Below are 24,598 nucleotides of genomic sequence, written 5' to 3' on the forward strand. Positions count from 1 at the left end.
ATTTCATGCTCCAGCCATTTTTTTTAAAGATAAAACCAAAAATCTACCAGAACTGAAAATATGAAAAGCAAAATTTGCAGCAGAGTTAACTCTCAAAGTAAACTGTTCATCATCGCTGTGGATGGGTGCTCGGGCAGTTTGAACTGGTTTCTCTACAAGTCAATGTGTCTTTCTGACCTAATCCCATCTTACTAAACAAATTTAACAAAACTTACCAGAGTGCAGCAACTTTTTTAGAGAAAAATGACCCATTTGCAAGTAACCTGTGATTGACTACAGCAGGGGTGTCCAAAGTCGGTTGTCAAGGGCCAAAGTTCTCCAAGTATCCCTGTTCCAACAAATGGACCAATGAAACTCTGCAAAATGACTGAATAATTTGAGTCAGGTGTGTTGGAATAGGGATACATGGAAAGCCTGCAGGATTGTGGCCCTCGAGGACCGGATCTGGACAATCCTGGACTACAAGATTGCAATGTGATGTGAGGGGCCAGCTCCTAACAGCTGCAAAAGGTCACACACTACTGATTCAGATGCAGCAAAATATATTCCTAACTCATCAGGCTTAAAACCTTAAAATAAAAATAATTTTGGATTTCATCAACAAACCTTGGAGTATTTATAGGACACTTGGTTTCCTCTCCGACAACAACCAGCGACCTTCTGCATCACCAGCTCCCTACGATGACACAGAAAATGTAAGAAGCATTAGGGAAATGTCAATCAAATGATGGAGGAAAGATTGAGCCACAGATGCTCTTGTTCTTACCTCCTTTCTCTCTTGTAGAGCAAAAGTCCCAGCAGACAGACAGTTAAACCCACTAATAGGAGGCTGAGCACCACCCCCACCGCCTGGCTCCGTGAAGAAAGAGCTGTAGAATTACTGCCACCATCATCCGTCTGCCTATCAACAGCTCTGCAAGGCAGCAAGGAGAGAACATATTTATGTACTTTTGCAATGTCCCGGTATGCACTTTACACTGTAAAAGTAGTGCTTGGGTAAAATATTACTAAAGTAATGACACAATCAAGTATATGACTAAAATGTCATATAAAAATGTGATATCAAGATTGATGTTATGTCCAGTTATCTTATCACAAACGCAATAGTTCATTTTAATTTTCTGTAAAATATTTTTGGACATGGGAGGTTAGTGCCCGACAGCAGCGACGTGATGCTCTCAGCAGGACAAAATCTTGCCACATGCCTCCACCCAAAGCACACAAGACATCTCCCCATCTTCATCAGCTTCTCCTTTCGCATACTGAGAGTTTTCTGTACATTGACCACACTTAAGATATATGTTTTCACAGAATTTGCAGCCGTCTGGAGTGTTAAAGCCGCTGGTGTGAAGCGCTGCTGCAGATGGTAAACTGGGCATCCTGAACCATCTGCTCCCTGTATCGGACTTGTTGTTCTGGTGGTGAGGAGGCCGAGGATCTCTGTGTCTGCTGCCTGCCTTAGTCATGTGCATGGCACGCTCTCTGCTTTCAACTTTGTCCCGTAAAAAGGCAATGAGCTCTGGGAAGTTTAAAATCATGCTCTGAGCTTACTTTGCATGCAAAAGCAAGAGTAAAGTCTTCTGGGATCATCTGGAGCAAAATGGGGCAGAATAATCCACCATATCAGTTTGAAACAACTCTAACTTACCCAAGCCCTCTGATATGGACCTCACACTCATCATATAGCTGTCTCAAGGCAACTATGCCTGTGGACCTCCAGACTGGGGTAAGATATATCAGTTTTGTCACACACACACCCACTTTGTAGTCTTTTCTGCCAACCCTCTCTCTAAGCATATTTATAGCAGCATCCTGCTCTTGCTGCAGGACCTTCAAGATAAGATTGAGGATATGGAAACTTTTCACTTTTACTCAACTCACTGTTTCCATGGATACAGCATATAGTGCACACCGGGAATACTTTTTAAAGCGTAATGCTCACCGGGACTACTTTTACAGCGTAAAGTGCATACCGGGACTACTTTTTACGGCGTACAGTGCATAGCGGGACTACTTTTTACAGCGTATAGTGCATACCGGGACTATTTTTTACGGCGTATAGTGCATACCGGGACTACTTTTTACAGCGTATAGTGCATAGCGGGACTACTTTTTACAGCGTATAGTGCATACCAGGACTACTTTTTACAGCGTATAGTGCATACCAGGACTACTTTTTACAGTGTATAGTGCATACCAGGACTACTTTTTACAGCGTATAGTGCATACCAGGACTACTTTTTACAGCGTATAGTGCATACCAGGACTACTTTTTACAGCGTATAGTGCATAGCGGGACTACTTTTTACAGCGTATAGTGCATACCAGGACTACTTTTTACAGCGTATAGTGCATAGCGGGACTTTTACCAGCTTTCTTCAGCAAGCACTATACCATCCTACGACTTCACCACATATTACAACTTATATTTGTTGATTTTAATATAAATTAAAAAAAAAAAAAGTGTAATAGTAATACACTGTTAAATTAGTCTGGTAATAAGCTAAATAAGTCTAAATGGTTTTTTTTGTTTTTAACCCTTTCATGCATAATGGCCCTGTAGTGGGCACCTATTTACAAGCTCTTTTCTTGCATATTCATGAATGAGGAAAGTAAAAACTTGCAGAGTTTTCTTTTTTTTTTTTTTTTTTTTTACAAAAATGTGAAAAATGTTGCATTGTTTTTATTTGTTAATGCATGAAAGGGTTAATGAAGTTTAAGTTTATGTATTTACTTTTCAGTGTTATTTTTAATGTCCATGCAATGAGGCTTGAAGTTCATAAAAGTGTCTCCATGGCACTTTGAAATGTGGATTTGATTTAGAACTTGCTGTGTTTATTTTTTGTCATTTCTGTGCAATAAAACTATTAATCTACATATCAATTTATAGATCTACATGTAAGTATATGTTTTTGTCCCATATTTCCATGACAAACTGACAGCAAGTCATGGACAGTAGACTGTTGCAACTCATGTCATCCTTGCGACTTTCCTCCTGAAGGGTTCGCAGAACCTTAATAGCAGAGGTCGCTAGTGGATAAATGATGTGACGTTTGTCGTCTTCTTTCTTTAATAGGCGTATGTACATTATTACAGTTTAACGTTGCTCTGCAGTCTCATTCCCCCGTTTTTCTCTGCTCGTAGCTAACTAACAACTTCTGTTTCTTCTGTTAGTTATCTCAGCCTGAACATTGCTGCCACCATGTGGCCAGAGTTGTTATAGCTCAACAAACAAATTAACTTAGACGCTGTTTCTGATTATCTAAATCAACTAACAAACAAACAATTAACAAATCTAAACACAAAACAACTTTTTCCCACTAGAATTAAAAAAGCAAATCTGACTCACATAAGACTGCACACAGCGTTTGTGTACCACACAAACAGATACTGGCATTCATCAGTCTCCATCAGAAACCTGGGGATGCCGATGCCTGCCGACGGGTTGCAATGGAATGTGATGATGGACGAGATCGTTTTGTTCTCCTCACGACCGCACTTGGAATTAGAGGACACTATCACATCCAGGTTTCCTCCTGAAGAAAAGATCCGGATTAAAATTAGTCGGTCAATGTTGGACGGATGAATGAAACAACCGCAGCAGGTCCATGAAAGCAACACATCCCTCTCCCACCACTTTTTATTATATCAAATGGATGAATTAGGAATGCTGGATAAATTACCACTAAGGATGTATTTGGCTGTGTTAGAGAAGCCAATCTTGCGTCTGAAGGTTCCATTCAAGTAGACCTGACAGATGTTGGCACCAACGCAGCTGGCCAGGGAGTTGTTGGTGATGCCTGACAGCTGGATGTGGTAGATGTATCGGTCTCCAGATGCCTGATGGGGGCTTCAAAAATAAAAGAACTGATTTCAGAACCGGTGGGTTTTATTGATCACCAAAGTGACTTCAAAGGTGGAGTATGTAAGATTTTCAATATTTTCACTAACTAATAAAATAACTACAATCATAATTAGATAGTTTTTTAAATATGTAGGTTCCAGTCTGTCCATATTTGATGCGTTATTAAATTACAAGTTTAATTAATGACAAACGACAAAAAGCACTTTTTTTCACTGGTAGGCAAAACATTTAAGAAGGGTCTTTGTCATTAATTAAACTTGTAATTTAATAAAACATCAAATATGGACAGACTGGAACCTATATGTTTAAAAAAAAAACGATCTTATTATGATTGTAGTATTGTAATGTATTTTTTTTAGTTAATTTATTTTGAAAATATTGAAAATCTTACATACTCCACCTTTAAAGAACTGTTGCAAAGAGTATGGCTGCTCGATGATGGTAAAAATAATAATCATGATTATTTTGACTGATATTGAGGTCTCAATTATTTAACACAATTATCCATCTTCTTTAATAACATGAATTCATTTAACATTAAACCGTGGCTGTTTTTAGGATTCCACAAATTTTAGGAAACAAACAGACAACATGATACCTCGTCTTGACAAAGGGCAAATACTGATGTAAACTGAATAGATAAATATAAACAATGTTGTAGTGAACTTCCACAATCTACTGCAGTTATTCTGCATTGCATCTGCAGCTGCCTGGGAGTGTTTTAGGATGGTGAGGGTCTCCCGCTGCTCCTTCCTTACAGTAACTGCAGAACAATATGTGCCTTCAAGTCAGAAACACCAGAAAAGTCTCTAATAATTCTATTAAAAGTTGCCAGATTTGTTGCTAGTCGCTTTTCACAAAAAAAGTTACCAAGTGGGTTTGGAAAGTTGCCAGATTTAGCGAGAAACTCGCCAAGTTGGCAACAGTGGCTGAATACAACCAAAGTGGCTGTGGGAGGAGTTTGCAGCACAGTGCTGCAACGCCAGAGACTGAAGACAGTATGAGAGGAAACTGCAAAGAGATTTAAAAAAAAAAAAAAGAAAAAAGAACCCTTATATTTTTATATAAGCGTATAAAGATTGTGATTTAGATTAAAATCTGTTTAATCACCCAGTCCGAGCTAAGAGTTGCATTGACTCTTTGCTGGTTGAGAGCAAAACCTGCTGCAGTCAAGGACTGGAAGAAAGTGCATGGAGACCAACCAGACCAACTCAAATGTTAGTTTGCTTTTTAAGAAAAACCAAGGGTATAAAACTAAACTGTTGGTTTCCTGTAATTCAGTGTTTTAAATCCAGTTCGATTGGGTTCTATTTGTGTGTATATGAGTGTATGTGTAATCATGTGAAATAATTTTTTTCCACCGATTTGCTTCATTGAAGGATGTTTGACATTGGCTTTTTAACTGATATCCAATATTGCCATTTTGTCAACACCGATATCAACAGATCAACAGATAGATATTTTTGAAGTGTGTTGTGCCAAACAAACAAAAATATCTAGAAAGCTATGAACTACATCTCTATATTTTGTTCTTTTCAGCTGGGGGAGACATAGTTTAAGACTCTGACATGTAATATGTGCACATTGTGTTAAAGTTGTTTAATAAAAAAATAAAGTTAAAACTGATACCGGTAGTGTCTGATATTTCATTTTAAAGTCCATATCGGCAGATATCTGTAAGCTGATTGCATCGGATATTTCTATTTATTATGCTTCTTTTTTCTTTTAACCATGTAAAGCACTTTGTGTTGCAGTTTGGTATAAAAATTGTTTCATAAATAAACTTTGATTTAATATGATTTGAAATTACAGGAGCTACAAAGTTTATAAATGCTGTTCAGGCTTCGCAAAGATCGCAAACATCCAATGTTAGAACGGGTGGTGATGTGAAAGTTGGTGAATGTTGTTTGTTAAAGAAATTAAAAATACACTATCTTGCTTTGCAAAACCAAAGTAATTCTTCACTGGTTCTCTGTATATAGACATATACAGAACTCTAGCATCAGTCCTGAACCACTTCCTGGACCAGGCTGGTTGAAAAGTGTTACTGGCGAGAGCACTGGGAGAACAGTCTGAGCGTTTCGCCTACATTACCTGAAGTAGAGCGCACCGAGACTCAGGCTGGCCCCAGTTTCCGGGACTTGTATCGTCCCATTCACCATCTCCACCTCCTGCTGCTTCACCGCGCAGGCCGAGCGAGTCTCCCAGCCAATCACAAACTCGCATTTCGCCTTATTGATTCTGCTCACACAGATTCAGGAAGACAGCATATTTAACATTATACTAAATCAAAACTTTGAAGACAAATTTTATCTTTCAAGACAATAAAAAATACAGAAAAGTTGAGATAAACATGCAAAAAAAGAAAAAAGTATTAATTATTTATTTTAAAAAGTGTTTAGACCTGGGTAATGTTCCCGGCTCATGACTGTGAAAAAACATGAAGCCTACTGAGAGGTGTTTCGCAATGCATCTGAAATGACGCTGTAGGAAGAAATTTTAACTTTGAAGACAAACAAACTGATCTAACATTAACTTAAAGTGTGAAATCCTCCACCAAAGAGTAAATCAGTGTTTCTGTAGGATGTGATGCATCATCTGTTTAAAGGTTTTGTGTAATAAATTATATAAAACAGCAATGACTGTCAATTTCTCACCCAGCATTTACTTTTAATTCTCCTTCTTTTACAGTGGTTATGTTTGATATTTTCTGTATGTACTACTCATTTACTTACTTGATCTCATTTAAACTTTAATTAAGCTAAAATCAGAGCACCAACATTAATCAGGCTGTGTTACCTGATGAGTGACGGGTGTCCAAGCGTGGAACCACAGCTCAGCTGGATCACCGTCTTGGCCTTTATGCCGTTTCCACAGGCATCATCTCCTCCTGAATAGCTGACGATGATCTTTCCATCTGTACAGGAGATGCATGTTGAAACTTGTTACTTGCTACTGGAGGAAAAATATTTTTAAAACATTCAGTTTAAGGAAAAGTTTCTCACTTTTGTCAAACTAAAATTCTAAAATAGGCTTAAATGTTGAAACTTAAATATGACGTGTTCAAGTTAAACATGATAATGTATTAGAGCCATCTGCCCACCGGTATGGTTCATTTTCTGAGTGTGAACTCGACCCAGGATCTGGGTCTTGGTCTGGCCTGTTGAGTGCCGGCATACAGATGCTCCTCCTGGACAGCCTGGCAGTCCACCGTGGATGCCCTGACACAGGTTGATGAAATACCTGAGGCCACATAATCAGAGGAAAGTGCCGCGTTTATTTAGATGACATGTCAATCTTCCTTATTCCTTTATTTCTGGAGGTTTTTTTTTTGTTTTATTTTTTTAAATACTTAGGAATCTAAATATTTTGTTTAAAGATACAAAGTTAAATCAGCACAAATTTAAGGGAATGAAGAAAAAACAAGCAACATGGATGAAAATGGAACTTACGAATATCCTGCACTGCTAAACTTCCAGGCGTCCGTAAGGGAGGACAGAGATCGTAGATCAAACGTCTGATGCTTGCTGACCAGTTTACATTCCATCTTTTTCGGGGGACAAACGTAGCTTGTGCGCCACTCCAAGGTGAGCCCACAACCTGTAATATCCATATGCACCTTCGGGGAGCCGAAGCCGGCAGATTCGTCGCAGACCAACAGTATGGTGGACTGGTGGTATAAAATTACTGGGAGAGACAAAAACATAAGCACTTAATGGATTTTATCAAGGTGACAGGAAAAGGTTAAAAACTGTGGAGCACAGCAGATTATTTTCATACATAAAGAAGGGAAAAAAAGCTCCTTCTGTTGACAGAAAGAAACAAATAATACACTGGTTAAAACTAGCCCATCAGGAAGCTATTTTTATGTATTTATTTATCTTTATTATAATTATCATGATTATAATTATTGTTATTATCGTGATCATTATCGTTATTATTATCATTATTATTATGTTTTTTGGGGGGTTATTTTATTGGTTATTCATTTTAAATCTCTTTACCTGTTCTTATGAATTTAATGACATTTTATTTTATTTTTGTGATATTTGACTGTGCAGCACTTTGGAGATGTTCTGTTTTTAAAATGTGTTTTATAAAAAAAAAGTGGATTGGATATTTATTTTCTTTTATTATATTTTTATTACATTGTTTTGTTTTTTTGTTTAATTTCTATCCTTCTTCCACCTATACAAACTCTGTAATACAAACACTCGTGAAAAAATAAAACAAGAATCCAGAATATTAAGGGGATCATTATATCTATAAAGCTCCCCTTGGCACATTAAATCTGCTCAGCAGAACACAGTATCCAGACCATCATTCTGGATGGTCTGGATGGTGGACAAGTCACACAAAAAAAGAAACCATGGTAACATAGTAACATTTCTAACATTCTTACCATAAGTGCAATCTTTCACTTTTTTCGTTTTCTTTTTGCACTGTGTATTAAGTTATCTAAAGCCCTCTTATGCAAATCATCAAATCTATTTATGATTTCTTTGAGTGTTGTGTTCTCATTGCTGCTGCAATCCTGTAAATTTACAAATGTGGAACTAATAAAGGATTATCTTGTCTGAAAGCCTTTGTATATCGGTAATTGTGACTCGCTACAGTTATTTATTTTTCAATTTATCACATTTTTATAATAAATAAAGATCATTATCAACATTAAGTGTTGCGAAAGACGCCTGTTTTTACCCACCTCCTTTCAAATTATTTATCAATCATATGGCTTGAATTAAAAATAATATCTAATCATGAGCAACCAAAGATTAACAAGCCACAAAAAAGTTAAAAGTCTCTCTGAAAAAAACAAAAATAATGATCCCTGTGTGTGGGAATAAATCCAAGATTATGATTTTTGATGCAATTTTATTTGGGGGGAGGGGGGGGGGGGGGGGGGGGGTTATTGGTTGTCTTCAAGATGTTTTATCTACTGATAAATTAATATAACATAATTTTAGCCTGACACACTCTAATTACCCAGGAAAAATAAAGTCTGTATTTTGACCTTGCTTGAGAGGTTTCTATATACATTAACATAAAAAATAGAGCAAAACAACTACAAATGCCTGAGTGCTTTCAGGGTTAATTAAGCATTAAAGCAGAGTTGCACAACATTCATCTTAAATAAAAAGGCAGCTTTCTTTTTTAATGACTAGGCTTATTAACAGTTGTTCCTTTGTTTAAACATGCATCTGAATCCCAAAGCCAAAAACAAACAATCACCATCTAATTTTTAAAATACAGAAAATAGCTGCACCTGAATTTGCACTGCAGAAGCCCCACTTCCTGTCGTTGTCATAGTTGGCAGTGGTGGCGCACCAACTCTTGCTGTCTACCCGTAAGTCGGTGGTGCACTCGTCATACGACTTACCCAAGGCAACGAAAGGGAACACACACGCCTCAAAGTCACTGGTGACTAGAAAACACAGATGCACAAACAATTTTGTCAGGTTTGTTGCTTTCAAGCTGTGTTTTGTCTGGTTTAGTCAAAAGGATCATTTAACCGTTTCATGCATGAATTACTAAAAAAAAAAAAAAAAACAAAAAAAAAAAAAAAACACGGCACGTTAAAACTCTCGATTACCTGACGGCACGGTGTGCGCACACACTCACTCACTTCTTGTCGAAAAAATTATTTTAACAGCAAAAACAACATTAGTAATTTATCTTATATTATTTCCTTTGTGAGTGACCATGGTATAAGTGGGATAATGCCCACCATTATCCCGGGGTGTCCATTATCAGAAATTAATGGACTTTGGCAGAGGCAACCGCCAACCTTAAATTTCTGATAATGGACACCTCGTCAGGCATTATCCCCTACATATATAATTATAATTATATTATGTAAATCTTTCGATAAAATATAGCTGTATCATTTTCTTTTCCTATTTATCGCAAAGGTAAACTTAAGTAATTACATCATGCTCAATTATATCATATATATATCCGCCAGGGAAACGTATTGGATGACTCACTAACATCCACTGAAGTGGTTTATTTACAAAAATACTATCTTCATTCATAAATATGCAAAAAAAAATAAAATAAATAAAGCTTGTAAATAGTTGTCCACTATATGGCCACTATGCATGAAAGGGTTAATGTGATAAGAGCTTTGAAGAGTTGGATGTTTGGACTTCTGTTGTACGTTGCGTTGGCTGTTCAACTGCACACATGTAGCCAGGTTTTTGTACAACCGAATGTCTTGGATAACGCCAACACAGTTTCAAGGACGTCCACGCTGTTGAAAACAAAGGTCGCTCGCGTGACATCATGACATTTTTTGTTATGGACAGTGATGTTTCAAAACTTAAACCCCGGTTATATGTGTCACATATTCACAAATCTTCACATTGTTCAGAGGTTTTTAAAAGAATTGTTTTTCATTGCCTAAATCTGCATTTTTGTGCCTATGACAGGCCAAATCGGAGAAATTTATCTTCCTTTTGTGAGTTGCCTGCTACATGTGGACAAGGCCTTAGCATCTTGGAACCACCTTCACTTCTTTTAATCAATAAATAAATGTCAACATGTCCTAAACCTTAAGTTTTTAAGAATTAAGCCAGAGCAAGTTCTCACTTTGTGGGCAACGATCTCCTCCTGTATAAATCAGCAGAAACGTCTCATCGTGGAGGCTGAAGTCCATTGTCACGGCCTTGCCGATACCAAACGATTTAGTGGACTTGCTTGATCCGGATCCAGACACCTTGCAAACTCGACTCTTACTCTTACAAGCCGGCTCGCTCACAGCGTTGCAGATGTTGATGAGATATGTGTCGCTGTTGTCTTGAACCTGGAATGCAAAAAAATAATAAATGGATTTTATCCATTTTTTTGATGTTACAACAGTGACAGAACAAATTATGAAGATAAAAATGAGAAAGATACACAAACATAAATGAAATGCAATGGAGCCGACCTGCACGTCCTTTGAGAGGGGCGCCAAGTCGAACGTGAACTGGAGCTGGTAGTCTGTGAGCTTACAGCCACTGGTGTTGGTGGCATCTGGGCAGACTAGAGGGGTCGCCCACTCAAAGAAATAAACACAACGCTGGCGTCTCAGCATCTGTGGAGAGCCCTGGATGCAGATAGAAGAATGACAGCTTTATTTAAAATTTTTAAAAAAAAATCCAGACAGAAGCGATGATACATGTGTAATTTGCTGGGTTTCATCTGACGTAGCGTCCAAGTCACGAAATTGGACGGGGTCAGGAAGGTTAACCTCTTTTCCTTCCGTCAAAATGCAAAAATTCTGTACCGCATATGGTTGATGAAACAGCTCTAATCAGGAGAAAGATGAACGTTTTGTTTGTGTCCCAAAAGTACTGTCACAAAAGAGTTGATAAAAAAAGTACATTAAAAAGCAAACAGAAGTGGATCAATCATCTCCAGAGGAGCGGAAACAGACAATGCCAGAGTTTACTGCGACCACTTTCAAACAGCTAGGGAAGGTAAAGTTTACTCAGTCCAGAGGTGTAGTGAGTTCTACTTGCATACACAGTACAAATCTACCAGATTTGATTTACAGAGGCAAAACTAATTATTTACAGCTAGATCCAAGCACATAAAAATAATTGTGCTTCTCTCCCTGTTAGCATTAGTATAGCAATATTATTCTAAGCTAATTAATTAAAGTTATTAATTGTAAACAAGGTGAAAGGCATCTTTGAATCCCAAATGGTTGACACAACCTAAAATAAAATAACTGTAGGTTTTGAAAGCTTTAATTTGGCTGCAGTATCATATGATATCTGCAGCACAAGGTCATTTGCAATGCCAACTGCATAAAAAGTAAATCCTCCAGATTATAAAAAAAAAAAAAAAAGTCTGATGTATTTAAACTATGTGGATCATTTCCTAAATTTATATGTATTTTTGCTATTTTGCTTTAGCACAGCCCATTAAATCCCGAAGCCTTCTCACTGTCATCCACGGTATCTTGAAGTGGAACAAAACACTTCCCAGGCCCTTATCTGAATTTCCTGCGTCTTCCAGGTCACATGAGTGAAACCCAGCAATGATCTAATCAATCAGCCTTGACTGACCAGCTCTAGGCCTCTCTGGCAGGTAAAGATGATGGTTGAACTGTAATTCTGCGAAGGGTCATCAGCACACTTGGTGGAGCTTTGGTAGGTGATGGACACTTGACCTGTGGCAGTGTTGATCTCCGGGCCGTTGGAAGTTCGTCCAATATCCTTCAACATGAAAAAATGATAAAACAAAGGATGAAATGGCAAAATTTCATTTTAAGGTTAAAAAAAAAAGAAAAAAAAAAAAAAGAAAAATTAGATGGTAAAGCCCCCATTTTGTTGGTTTCAAAACTGCCATTCAGTTTATTAAACTAATAAATTTGCAATCACAAATGGAACCGTGCTACTGACAGTGTTTCCCAATTTTCTATTCTGGACCCGCCACAGTATTGGAAGGGGAAAAAAAAAAAACATGCAAGAAATTTATTGTAATATCCACCTCAAATTACCCTCCTTATAGGTCAGATCATTTTTAACAATTGGTTCTTTTGTTGTCTTTCTGATAAAAGCATCGTCATCACTTCTCACCACAGGCAATCCATTATCAGGATCCATACAGATAAATGATCCTGGTGGGCATCTGACTTCAGGGATAGGGTTCAGAGCCTGACAGATGTTAAGGTAAAAGTCTGGAGTGCCATCAGTCTTATCCACGTCATCATCTACAGGGAAGAAAACAGAAACACCAGGATAAATATGGCATAATGGAAGACATTTTGTTGCTCCCATGTGAGAACTTGGCCCACGGACCTGTTGCTGTGTAGTATCCACTGGCTTGAATGAGAGGAGTCAGGTCTATTAGAGAGGAGCCACTGTGGACTGAACACTTCAACTGACAGGTAAATAAAGAGAAGAAAAGAAATGGGTCACTGGGTGACTGGTAACCGGGTCACCACACACTTAACAGGAAGAAATTCATCCACTTTTTCAACTGTAACATCAATACTGCTCAATTCACAGCATGGCTACAGGCTGTCTTCTATCAAACTATCAAGACTTTTATTACTATTTAACACATATTGAGATAATCCTACATCTTAGAAAATGTAATCCAACATTCCTGCCTCCTTTGATGCTCTGATGAGAAATCTCCACAACCTGACCATCTTTGTTCTGCTCTTTACCCGCAACCTGAATCCAATTTTGCACTTCAAAATGGCAAATTTAGTGCTCAAGTGAAGGAATACCACATTTTCCTCACTTGAAAGTGTGGAAATAACTTCCAAATATAAAGGGTGCACTTTGTTATAACGGTATCATGTCATTTATAAGCGTACAGTGAACATATTTGTATGCATCTCTTCCACATAACACCTGATTCTCTCAGCATTTCTTAAGGTAAATAAAAGATGGTTATAGAGGAGCAGTTCCTTAAAGATTCATTTTAATAATTAATGCCATAAGCCATCATTAGGAGTTAAAAAAAACAACAACAGATACTTACATTATGCTCACACACGAGATCGGTGTGGAAAGCGAAATAATGTGTGCAGGTTTTTGAATTATACTCAATGAGAACTGGCTCACGTCGAGCTGTCATCAAGCTTATGGGCCTGTACAAACACAATGTAAATGTTATGAACACATTACTGCACCTGTGCACCCATAGAACATGTGCAAAAAAAAACCCCAAAAACATTTAATGTAATATTCACAATAACTTTTTAATATATTCCCCAGCCCTGAGACACATAACTGGTGCAAGACAGGTCATTCATCTGAAAACTAACTAACAGCTGAAAAAAATTATGCTGGATAAAATGTAAACATAATTATTACTTTTTCCCCACTATGGTTTAAAAAGCTTACAGTTTAATGTTAACTGAAATTTAACTCAATCCTTTTTAACAGTGCAGAAAAATATTATTTTCTGTTTATAATAATGAGCTTGTACAGTTTATAAAACACTACTCACAAACGGTTCGAGATATTCAACTTTTAAATATAAAAAATTCATACTGATGTTGTGAAAATTGTAGGCAAAGGAAGTTAGCTATGAGATACTGCCTGTTCAGTGATGAATGGTTTGCTACAAGCTTTAGTGAAGGACGTTTACCCCTCAGCTAGCTACAGCAAGCTGCTGCTTCTCCTCCTCTCAGCCTCCTGAGCTGGTTTGGAGGAAAGTTTAACAGTTTCTGTCGAAACTTTCAGATGGTGGAGGTAACAGAGAGAAGGCAGCACGGTTACAAAACCAGCTAAGAAATGTTGCACTTCAGGACCAAAAGTACCAGATAATAAAAAAATAACTGGTTTTGTTGGAGCTGAATTCTCATGTAGGTTTTTCAGTTCACCTGGTGAAGCTGCTGCTCTTTACATGCAGCCAGGTGTAAGGTTCGATTCTACATGTTCCTTAACCACTTTTTCATCTACTGCTGGACAATGATGGACAGTAGAACCCACACAATGTTTAAAATATAACACGCAATATACAAATAACATGTTTTACAGTTGGTCCTGCGATGGACTGGTGACCTGTCCAGGGTGTACCCTGCCTCTTGTACCAAGACTGCTGGGAGAGGCTACAGCTTCCCGGGAACCCTTAATTGGACTAAGCGGTTCAGATGATGAATGTTTTACAGTTTCTATTTGAATATAATGATATATATTATTATATAATCTATATATATAAATATATAATTTATACAAAGAAAAAACATGTTTAGCTGTGAAGAGGTCATTTTGACCTGCCATCTAGTTGCCGATCCCAGATATAGTACATTTAGAAAGTATCACACCATGCCAACTCCTTCATTTCAGACAATTTGACAACAGTGACAGGTATACCACAACATAAAAATGTTAACATCTCAGAAAGTTGTCATTTGTTGGGTGTTGTCTCAGTCTGATGATGTCTAAATGTGAACAGTATGATGAAGAGAACTGCTAAGAAACAAGCAGGAACTGAACCTGAACATTTCGTTTCATGGTTTGGAGCAGTAATCACCTTGTTAGTCAGCAGCATGTTATTCGGTCAGTACTTAAACATTGAACCGTTTACAATTGCATTCAAAATTGAATACAACAAAAATATCTTATTATGAAGGTTTTTTAGGTTCATTTTGGCATCATGCAACAAGCTGACTACCCCTAACTTCTTGTGAGTAGTGTATGTAAATGTCTTATTTCTACATCTGGTCCAATTAGCTTTCAATTAAATCAACTTCCAGAAAATGTCTAACAATGTTTCATTTGTACTTTTTAAAATGGAAAATTCGCCTTCCGCAAATATCTGTAAAAACAGCCATTTTACTGCAATACAGGTAATGAGATAAAAACTAACGAAGGAATACCTGCAGATGAAGTGGATGAACGTTTTGTGTTTGAGCTTGGGGTTTGCTGCGCAGGGACTTCCTCCTTCATATGTCAGCTCCAGCACATCATCCTTGTATGTGAGTATTTTGTTCACCTTACCCCCACTTATTGCTGAATTCGACTCCTTAATACACACAGCTATAACACAAGTAGACAGAAATATTACGCAAACACTGAAATTTAACAGTGAATATCCAGCCTACAAGTAAATCATGTTGAGGCAGAAAATATCAGCAGTCACTACGAGAGTTCAGATTTTCCAGTTCGGACAGTTTTTCAGTAATTTTGCTGAGACATTTTGTTTTATTATTACATTCAAAGTGTCTTTTCCTGACTTTATGAGGATTTTCTCAGTCTTGTTGAGAATGAAAACCATGAAGTAGTGTTGTCAGTTTCACAGAACAAATCCATCAAGAAGTCCAGCTTGAACATCAAGTAAACGTTTCAAAATATTCCCACTGCAAGAACTACTAACTCGCTTCTTATTATGCAGATTTGCACTTCTGGTCAATTATTTGAGAAGAACTGAAATGTCAGGTGTTCCTCCAAATTTCCTTTGGTGCTTTCTGAAGCAGTTTACACATATATGACGCATGTCCTCAGTGTTACATAAGCCATCTGAACAGTAACCAGGGGAGACCAGCGTGAGAGATTCACTTGTGTAGAGTTTAAATGTCAAGCCAGATGTGTATTTCTATGAACATTTTTTTTTACATTTCTAGATTCAGATGAGACAGAAAGAAGGGATGGCAGTTCATGTTTGTGTAGAATATGAGTGAAGACAGAGGTGTGTGTTTTACATTGCCATGTTAGGGTTGTTTTATTTTAAACATGCAGAAATTGTTTTTATCATATAAAGCATTTTGTGTTGCATGAGGAGCACTTTAGAAATAAAGTTTGATTTAAATTGAAATGTGACTTAAAATAAAAATGGTTTGTAAACAATGTGCAGGTGAGGAGCTCTGTTAAATCACCAGTGATTTATCTTCCATAAAGTCCCAATTTCCCCCCCCACTGTGTTCATCTGCAAGCCGTCAGTCAACCGTTACGCAGCAAACTTGTGTTCTTTCAAATCTAGTACTTCAAATATACAAAACTCTCTTCATAAAGCATCTGAGTTGATGCTTCACGTGAAACAATGTGCAGTTTTCACTCTTTTAAGTTTGATTTAGTAAAAATGATTTAACATAAGTGCAAATCTGACATCTTTCTGACAAGCAGGAAGCAAACAACCTTTGAAACCTTTTGACCGACTGAAGAAACATCAGCTTGTTTAATATTTAAGCTCATTTCTTTCTCAGCTTTAAGAATTAAACAGACGCGTCTCCTTGTGAGCTGACTGGGACACTGATGCAAGTCTGCAAAGGTGTGTTTATTTTCTAATGATTATTCCACTCAGTGGGTAGAGAGACATACCAGCATCAGGGCCGCATCCAGCTTCGCCCACATCTCCACAGATGTTAATGCGGATCATTTTCTCATGATCGTACACAGTGTAACCGAGGTTAAGAATGGTCAAATGGCTCAGGTCAAAGAAATGACCTGGAGAAGAAAAGAGTCGGACAAGTAGAAGAGTTAGTTCACTGACGAGGAAAGCAGAAAACAACGTGCAGTTAACACTTCTTATCACATTAAAAGAGTTTATTCTTCTTTCTAATTTTTTAGCAAGCATAACAGTGCATGTGAAGTTCATAGTGTCTGACCTGTAACAGGACTTGTGACTTTGCAGTTATCATCCTTGACGCTGGAGAGAGGGCAGGCAACAGGTGATGACCACAGGAAGTTGTAAACACAGTTGTCAGTCACAGAGGTCAGGTGGGGTCGGGAGTCCTGCGTGAACACAGAGGTAAACTTTTTTTATTTGAATGAATGTGTTTCCCTGGCTTTCTTAAATGAAGTTACTGATATTTTGTCTTCACAGCCATGAGAGCACTGTCTTCAAGAAACAGGGTAGAACTCTGATGGCGAGTGGAGAAATCAGCAACGGAAAAGTTAATTTTCTCCTTTAAAAAATCCCCTCAAACCTCAAGAGGGGTCTAGATGCAGCTGTGTTGGAAACCTGTGAACAAACATCGTATAACACAGTTGTTAAGGACGCAAATCCTGTTACTATCTGCGTTGCATCACTATTGTCTCAGCTGTAGTATATCTGGTGCTTTGCATCGCATGGTGGCATCAGCTGTAATGGTTCTGTAATATAAAAATAATATGAAACAAAATGTCCAACAAGAAACAGTCAAAACAAGCGGCAATCTCCAGAGGCGAAAGTGAAGCCAATGCCGAAATATCAAGAACTGCAGTTCCCCCTTCATCCACTAGGGGCTCCAAAACAGAGCAAGGCCCCATAGACTCCCATGTTAAAAAGACCAACTTCACAGCAGAAATAAACATGTTTACATCAGAAATAAACATGTTTACTGCCTGGTACAAATCAACATTTTAGCTTTAATAGGTCAGGTTTACCTTCATGACAACTGTGGGGGGAGTGAATTTTTTTCTAACTCCTCTGTTTAGAAGTAATTTCATCTTGAAATTTAGCATATTTAGGGAGGATCTTCCTTTTAGTCTGCATGAACACAAGTTGACTGAATCTCTCACCACTTTGTCTTTGTCACACAGGAAGCTGATGATGCTGGTCCTCGTCCGAGTGCTGCTGCCGTTATTGCCCGGACATTCGTCGCCATTGACGTACCGCAGGATCAGGGAGTTGTCTTCTATAGCAGGATCGAGCGACATACCCCCCAAGCTCACATATCGATCTCCATCCTTCATGCAGGCAGCAGCTTCGACTGGACACTTTGAAGTGTCTGCAGCAAGTTAAGGGGAGAGCAACTTTAAATGGTCACCATAACTAAAGTAGAGAATTTGTAATGATTCCACATTGTTTCATGCTGCTCTGAGACATGAGTATGCACACTGACCACTCAGCGGCCAGCAGACATGGAGATAAAACTGCTGTTCTATCCCCTGAGGAGTTATCACCTCCCAGTCGATGGAGTCAGAACCCAGAGGGGAGAGGTCATATGAAAGGCCATGACCGTTGCTGAGGACAGAACAGACAAAATGAGCCGTCACATGTACGTTTTTATGCTGAAATCCAGTACACTTTTTATGTACTGTTCATTTACTTTAAACACATATTTCAAAACGTGGATGGAGCTATAAATCTGAAGGAGGGGGAGGAAAATATTATCTGATCTTTAGCCGTCGCTTGGAAAGGTATTTTATTGCAAGAAATTTAATTTCTACAGAACAGAAATCATTTTGGACAAAATCCATAAATTAAAGAAACCTGTCTGAAAACTTAAAAGTCAACCATTGAACATGATCAAATATTTAAATGTTTACTTGAAAGTGCAGACGGTGGACTTGACGTGGACGCAGGCCATGACAGTGGGCCAGTTGAACAGGTAGGTACAGTCTGGAGTCTCCTTAATAAACTCTGGTTCCCCCTGAACAGGTTAAACAGCACACAAACCAGTTTAACACAGTTCCTGGTACACTTGTTCTGCTCTTGTTTTTACAGGAAATCACATACCATGAGAAGCTGGGCACCAGTAACACTTACATGGGATTGGTGAGGGTCGCACGTAAAGTGGATCTCTGTGGTTCTTCGGTAAATTTTATGACAAACTTCTCCATTAGTGTAGTTCAGGATGATCTGATCCCCCACAAAGATCAGTTGCTGGTTCGCCATTCCTGCATGCACACACGCAGCAATCATCTTACAATACAGGCATAATGATTACTAGGGGTGGGAAAATCGAATCGAAAAAAATCGAAAATTGGGATTTTTTTTGCTTCACAATTTTTAAATCTATTTTTTGTTTTAAAAAATCATTCTTTTTCAAACAAATAAAAATGATCCATTATAAAATTTTGGTCATTTTTCTTGTTTTTTATTGATCTTTTAACTTGTCTTCTTGGGTATTATAGGAGCAGAATGATGGTCTGGCTACCGGGTTGTTTTGTCCGAATTATAATCAAGAAAAAAGAGGAGCAAAAAAAAAAAAATTGCTTTAAACATTTATTTTGTTTTTAAATCTACAAAAATCAGCAATATCGAAGAATTGTGAGAATCGGCACCCAAAAAAATCGGAATCAAATTGAATTGGGACAAAAGAATGTCGTCACAGCTCTAATAATTACACAAAATTGAGTCATATTAAAGCCAAAAACGATCAGCTGTGTTTGGCTTTTTAAAGCTCATTTTCATACCTGCGATCTTGTGATTGTCTCCATCCACCTGACAAGAAGACACGGATTCCATGCCGGTGTCTTTATGTGTGCAGACGTCTTTCTGGAGCGGCCCGCAGACCGACAGGTGGTACGTGTACTTGCCGTTGACGATGGGATAGTCTCTGCCCTTCAGGTTGCTTAAGTCAAACCTGTAGCCAGTTTTAGGCTCAACAACTTGACAGTCGTCCCCTGGGAGGGAAAGGTTGAATTATCATATTAAAACTTTATTGCAGCTTGTGAAAGAGTTGGTTTGATTTGTTCAAACTCTGGCTTTGTGTCTTATGTCTGCAGGCTCTCCACAGTCACATAGATATCTTTACCTCGAGACTTCTTGATAGCGCAGGCCTGAGATGTCCTCCAGATGAACACAAACTCACAACCATCTTGACGGTCAAACATGGGGAAGCCCTGGAAAATACGAATAAAACAAACCCACTAATGATGGAATGCCATAGATACAACCCACCACAGCTACATTTGGTTTCACTTTCAGCTTCAGCACCATGGTACTGTGTGCTTTTAAACAGGACGGGCTTTAGAAAATCAGAGCCTGTTTGCCTTCTAAAACATTTCCATAATGATTTTCCCAGAAGGGAATAAGTAAAAATTTGTTTGAATTTTAAATCGGCTCTATCAGCTGAAATGAAACGTAAACTTGCTAAAAAAAAATATAGAAAAGGCTTTTCTACCCAATCTGATACTGAAAAAACTTTATTTTGTAGAGGTGTAAAACTGTTTGTGGCATCAAATAAAAGTTTTGTCCTACATCTGATGCACAAACAGACAGATAAATATGAGACTTCTGCAAAACCACTGTCATTTATCTTGTTTGGTTTGGACTTGGTTATTTAAAGAGTAGGAAGGCACAGCTTACATGGCCATCGTCACACTGGAACATGATGCGTGTTGAGTAGCGGGACGAAGCACCACACTCGTCTCCGTTTTGGTACACGATGCTGATAGAGCCATCATCCAGCACCTGCAGGCTGGACTGCACATATCCCAGGTTGTAACTTTTCCCATCAATCACAGCACATGAACCCAAAGGACCGACTGCAGGGAAGACAAAAAAAAGTTGTAGTTTTATTAGTTTTTTGATCTAAAGATGTGTGTGTTTACAAATATAAGGCTGAATAATTTTTTCTGATTTTGTATCCAGTCTATGGCAACAGGTCACCCATAGACTGTATTTAAAAAGATGGGCGGAGCCTCTGGGACGTCACCCATATTGAAGCTTGGTGGGCGGTTCCTAATTACTTCATTTTGAGATTAATTTACTTTTAAAGAGTTAGAAAAAAAATCCACTCCCCCCACACTTGTCATGAAGGTAAACCTGACCTATTAAACCTAAACTGGATTTCTGAACCAGGCAGTAAACATATTTATTTCTGATGTAAACATGTTTATTTCTGCTGTGAAGTTGGCCTTTTTAACATGGGAGTCTATGGAGATTTGCTCTGTTTTGCAGCCCCTAGCGGATGAAGGGGGAACTGCAGTTTTATGCACTTCCGCATCGGCTTCACTTTTAACCACCGGAGGCTTCGTCCATCTTTCTTGTGGTCTATAAGGTCATCTAAGATTACTAGTTTACAACCAATGTGCAACAGGGTTGCCACTATTAAAAGTAATTATAAAAATTAAGAGGATGCATTATAATACTAACAAAAATTTTATACTTTGTGTTTAATTCACTTGTTTCAAAAGGAGATATAAAACTTAGAACCATAGCTGAATAGATGTAAATACTTTTAAAAAAAAATACTTTTATGTGAAATGATCTCGTAGCGAAAACCACAAAACACAAAGAAACACCACCAAAAGTAAATCTTTGTATTTGATAAAAAGGAACAAGCAATAATTAGCTGTTTTATGGGGAAAAAGGCCGATGATAATTATAACCTATTATTGTCTGTGAGATGAGACATAATTAGTAAGGGGTATAATTATATAAATTCATTAAAACGCAGTTTCAATTAAAACCTGAGAAAAAAAAAACTTTAAATAATGACTAAACTTAAATCAAGCAAAAGTTCAAATTCTGTCATGCAGATGAAGAAAACTCATCATCTTATTGAATTCTTTTTAATTCTTTTAAACTCCTGATTTCCCGACCTGGACAGTCCTTCAGTGTCGGGAGGGGTTTGCACACGTTGATGTAAAAGCTGCGGGATGTCCCTGAATCTGCGTCTACGGGAATCCACGGGCTGTCGTCTCCGTTTCGGATCAGGCGACTCAGATCGTACTCATTTCCATGCAGATCTAGAAGGAACAGACAAAATGTTACGCTTTCTTTTCTGTAGTTATTATGTTAGTTCCAGAATCCTTTCTGTGTCAGATGATAAATAACAGCAAAGTAAAACATTTTATGGGATAATTATAGTTCATGCAACTATTCGGCAAATGGCATTATTTTCTGGTTATACTTAGACGAAGTGTGTGTTTGTACCAATGACTTTGCAGTCAACGGGAGCAGGCATACAGGACAGGGCAGTGGAGAACTCAAAGAGGACGTCGTGGACCATGTGGCTGGGCAAAGTGCTCAGGTCCTCCCGGATCAGTTTTAGCGACCCAGCGTGTGAGTTTGGGTCACACACAAAATTAATCGTGAAGGTGTCTCGGGTTGCTGATGGACAAAAAACAGAGCAGAGAGGAAAATATTCTGTATTTTAGTTATTATAAGGTTGTTGAACAACAAGGATTGATAAAAAAAAAAAAACCCCAAATAATCTGAATATGTGTCCAACACAAGTATCGAAGTGTTAATAGCAGATGCTAATTTAAAAACTTCTCCCTAATTCTACTGAAATAACACAAAACGGAAAACACCTTCATTTACTTGTATATTTATACTATATGATTCTTTTGTGTACTTTTGAAAGACACTATTTTCTTAAAGACAGGAAATAACCTATTTATTTGTATATTCATCTACATGTAAAGGTTTACCTCCAACTATAGATGTCGTAAACTAATTTTCAGATCTTTGTGGACACCAGAATAATGTGTGATGTCACATTACAACACACATCACAGAGTAAAACAAGGACTAATCTGGAACTAATTTACCTCTGATCATCACCAGAAGTGAGTCATGTGTCATTATTCATGTTTTTATAATGCAGGACAAAGGCAGCGAGCGGGAGCTGCACTGTAGAAGAAAGAGCCGCAGCTTGTTGCTTAGCAACAATGTTCCAACATGTTCGATGCTGTAAGAGTCTGATTGAGCGGTTTTCTAAAAGCTGGACTGACAGTTTCCAGGCGACTGGCACAAGAAATTTACATGTTATGATCATCACATAATATTGAACACTTTAACTTGCGGCCATCTTAAGGTGTTTGTTGTACCTGTAGGATCGTCCAGCGGTCCTCTATATGTCAGTTTGAAGATGCCATCGGTGGAGTACTGGAGGGTCCTCTCCGTCCCCACAGGGCTTACTGGTTTCCCTTGTTCCAGTTCACATCCAGCCATACCCTCTCCACACGCTGGTGCATCTGAGCAGATGTTCACCTACAGATGAAGGAAGTTAAACTGTTTATTTTGCAACAGTATTTATATCAGAAATGAACAATGTTATGCTTTACTACAATACAACTTAGTACATTTTGTGTCATGGCAAAACAAACAACAAAATAAACAAATTTAACCGAGTTGTGCTTAGAATAAAAATAATAATAGTAATAATTCATTCATTCATTTTCCGAACCGCTTATTCCAATTCAGGGTCGCGGGGAAGCTGCAGCCTATCCCAGCTGGCTTTGGGCGACAGGCAGGGTACACCCTGGACAGCTCGCCAGTCCATCGCAGGGCCACACAGACCAAACCAGCCAAGGATCGAACCAGTGACCTTCTTGCTGTGAGGCCACAGTGCTAACCACTGCGCCACCGTGCAGCCCGAATAGTAATAATGATGATAAAAAAAAAAACCAAAAAACATTACAACCACAAAAGGGCCTGATCTATACGTTGTATAGCTCGGACCCTACATAAAAAAAGAAACCTTTCCCGATACCGCTGTGACGATACGCTTTCGTTCTGATTTAATTACAATATAAATGCCGATTTGATTTATTTTGCTATTCTCACAGTTCTTTGATATTGTTGGTTTTTGTAAACAAAAAATTTACAAAACTTTTTTTAAACTAGTCCTTTTTCTTCATTTCAATGAGGAAAAAACATCACAGAAACCCGACCATCATTCTGATGCTATAATGCCCAAGGAGACAAGTAAAAAGACAAATTAAAACAATAAAAATTACAAAAAAAATCATAGTAGATTATTTATATTTATTTTTTTAAAAAATAGATTTTTTTAACAAAACAAACAAACAAAAAAAATTTAAAATTGTGAAGCAAAAAAAAAAATCCCAATATTTGAGTTTTTTTTATTCAATTGTCCATCTGGAGCAAAAACCTGAATTTACAAAAATTGATGTCAAACTGATCATATAAGGTAAAAGTTAATCTTTTAATTTAGAAAATATAAATTTAACAAATGTTACATTCATTTCATGTATTTCAGCATTAATTCATACCATCATTATTTATTCAAACACATTCACTACCCCATGAAAGTTAAGGTTTTACAGGTTTTTGGGCAAAATAATAGTCAGTTTGACTTAAAACAAGTCAATGAATGAATCTATGGCAAATACAACCTAATTTAATTTACCATGAAAAATTAATATATTTTAAATAATAAGCTTGTGGTCATAGCTACAACAATGCAACACAAAGGCCACTGCACGCTGACAAAAACAGCAGGTTAAAGCTGCAATTAGTGGACAACGTATGAGATCAGAGCCATGTTAATGTGTGTGTCTCACCAGGAAGTCTTTGCCATTTGCAGTTGTGTTGTATCCAGTCTTAGATGCTAAGAGCTGAAGGTTGTATTCAAAGCCAGTGTTTGGGTCAACCACTGAACAGTTCTGAGACATAAAAAACAATACGTTTATTTATATGTATATTCAAAGTGTATTTCATCGTTATGCACATGTTATATATAAGATTAGAGGAAACTGACTTACCTTGTTCCCGACGGTCTGCTGGATGGCACAGGCTGCCCTGGTCTCCCACATGAAGCTGGCAGTGCAGTTCTGGTTTATCAGGAAACGAGGTCCCATAGACTGCACAGTGCGGAGC

The 24,598-nt window shown here is 37.8% G+C and overlaps 1 protein-coding gene across 1 annotated transcript in view; it reads right to left on the reverse strand.

The window, feature by feature from the left end:
• Positions 1 to 24,598, reverse strand: part of igf2r (insulin-like growth factor 2 receptor) — a 57,357-nt gene that overhangs the window by 3,791 nt on the left and 28,968 nt on the right. Inside the window, exons 20-49 of the mRNA XM_079255010.1 lie at positions 24,484 to 24,582; positions 24,283 to 24,384; positions 22,804 to 22,966; positions 21,905 to 22,081; positions 21,571 to 21,717; positions 20,333 to 20,511; positions 19,779 to 19,866; positions 19,438 to 19,647; positions 18,788 to 18,918; positions 18,568 to 18,671; positions 18,141 to 18,262; positions 17,818 to 18,026; positions 16,923 to 17,049; positions 16,636 to 16,761; positions 15,198 to 15,357; positions 13,352 to 13,460; positions 12,658 to 12,739; positions 12,436 to 12,569; positions 11,923 to 12,072; positions 10,797 to 10,955; positions 10,457 to 10,670; positions 9,132 to 9,290; positions 7,318 to 7,552; positions 6,969 to 7,108; positions 6,665 to 6,782; positions 5,960 to 6,106; positions 3,684 to 3,850; positions 3,350 to 3,536; positions 767 to 913; positions 607 to 676 (exon numbers count right to left, since the gene is read on the reverse strand). Of these exons, the coding sequence (XP_079111136.1) occupies positions 607 to 676; positions 767 to 913; positions 3,350 to 3,536; positions 3,684 to 3,850; positions 5,960 to 6,106; positions 6,665 to 6,782; positions 6,969 to 7,108; positions 7,318 to 7,552; positions 9,132 to 9,290; positions 10,457 to 10,670; positions 10,797 to 10,955; positions 11,923 to 12,072; positions 12,436 to 12,569; positions 12,658 to 12,739; positions 13,352 to 13,460; positions 15,198 to 15,357; positions 16,636 to 16,761; positions 16,923 to 17,049; positions 17,818 to 18,026; positions 18,141 to 18,262; positions 18,568 to 18,671; positions 18,788 to 18,918; positions 19,438 to 19,647; positions 19,779 to 19,866; positions 20,333 to 20,511; positions 21,571 to 21,717; positions 21,905 to 22,081; positions 22,804 to 22,966; positions 24,283 to 24,384; positions 24,484 to 24,582 (4,362 nt within the window). The remainder of the gene's footprint in view (positions 1 to 606; positions 677 to 766; positions 914 to 3,349; positions 3,537 to 3,683; positions 3,851 to 5,959; positions 6,107 to 6,664; positions 6,783 to 6,968; positions 7,109 to 7,317; positions 7,553 to 9,131; positions 9,291 to 10,456; positions 10,671 to 10,796; positions 10,956 to 11,922; positions 12,073 to 12,435; positions 12,570 to 12,657; positions 12,740 to 13,351; positions 13,461 to 15,197; positions 15,358 to 16,635; positions 16,762 to 16,922; positions 17,050 to 17,817; positions 18,027 to 18,140; positions 18,263 to 18,567; positions 18,672 to 18,787; positions 18,919 to 19,437; positions 19,648 to 19,778; positions 19,867 to 20,332; positions 20,512 to 21,570; positions 21,718 to 21,904; positions 22,082 to 22,803; positions 22,967 to 24,282; positions 24,385 to 24,483; positions 24,583 to 24,598) is intronic.

This window comes from Telmatherina bonti (genome assembly GCF_933228915.1).
Source record: "Telmatherina bonti genome assembly, chromosome: 16".
In the NCBI taxonomy this organism is placed as follows: Eukaryota; Metazoa; Chordata; class Actinopteri; order Atheriniformes; family Telmatherinidae; genus Telmatherina; species Telmatherina bonti.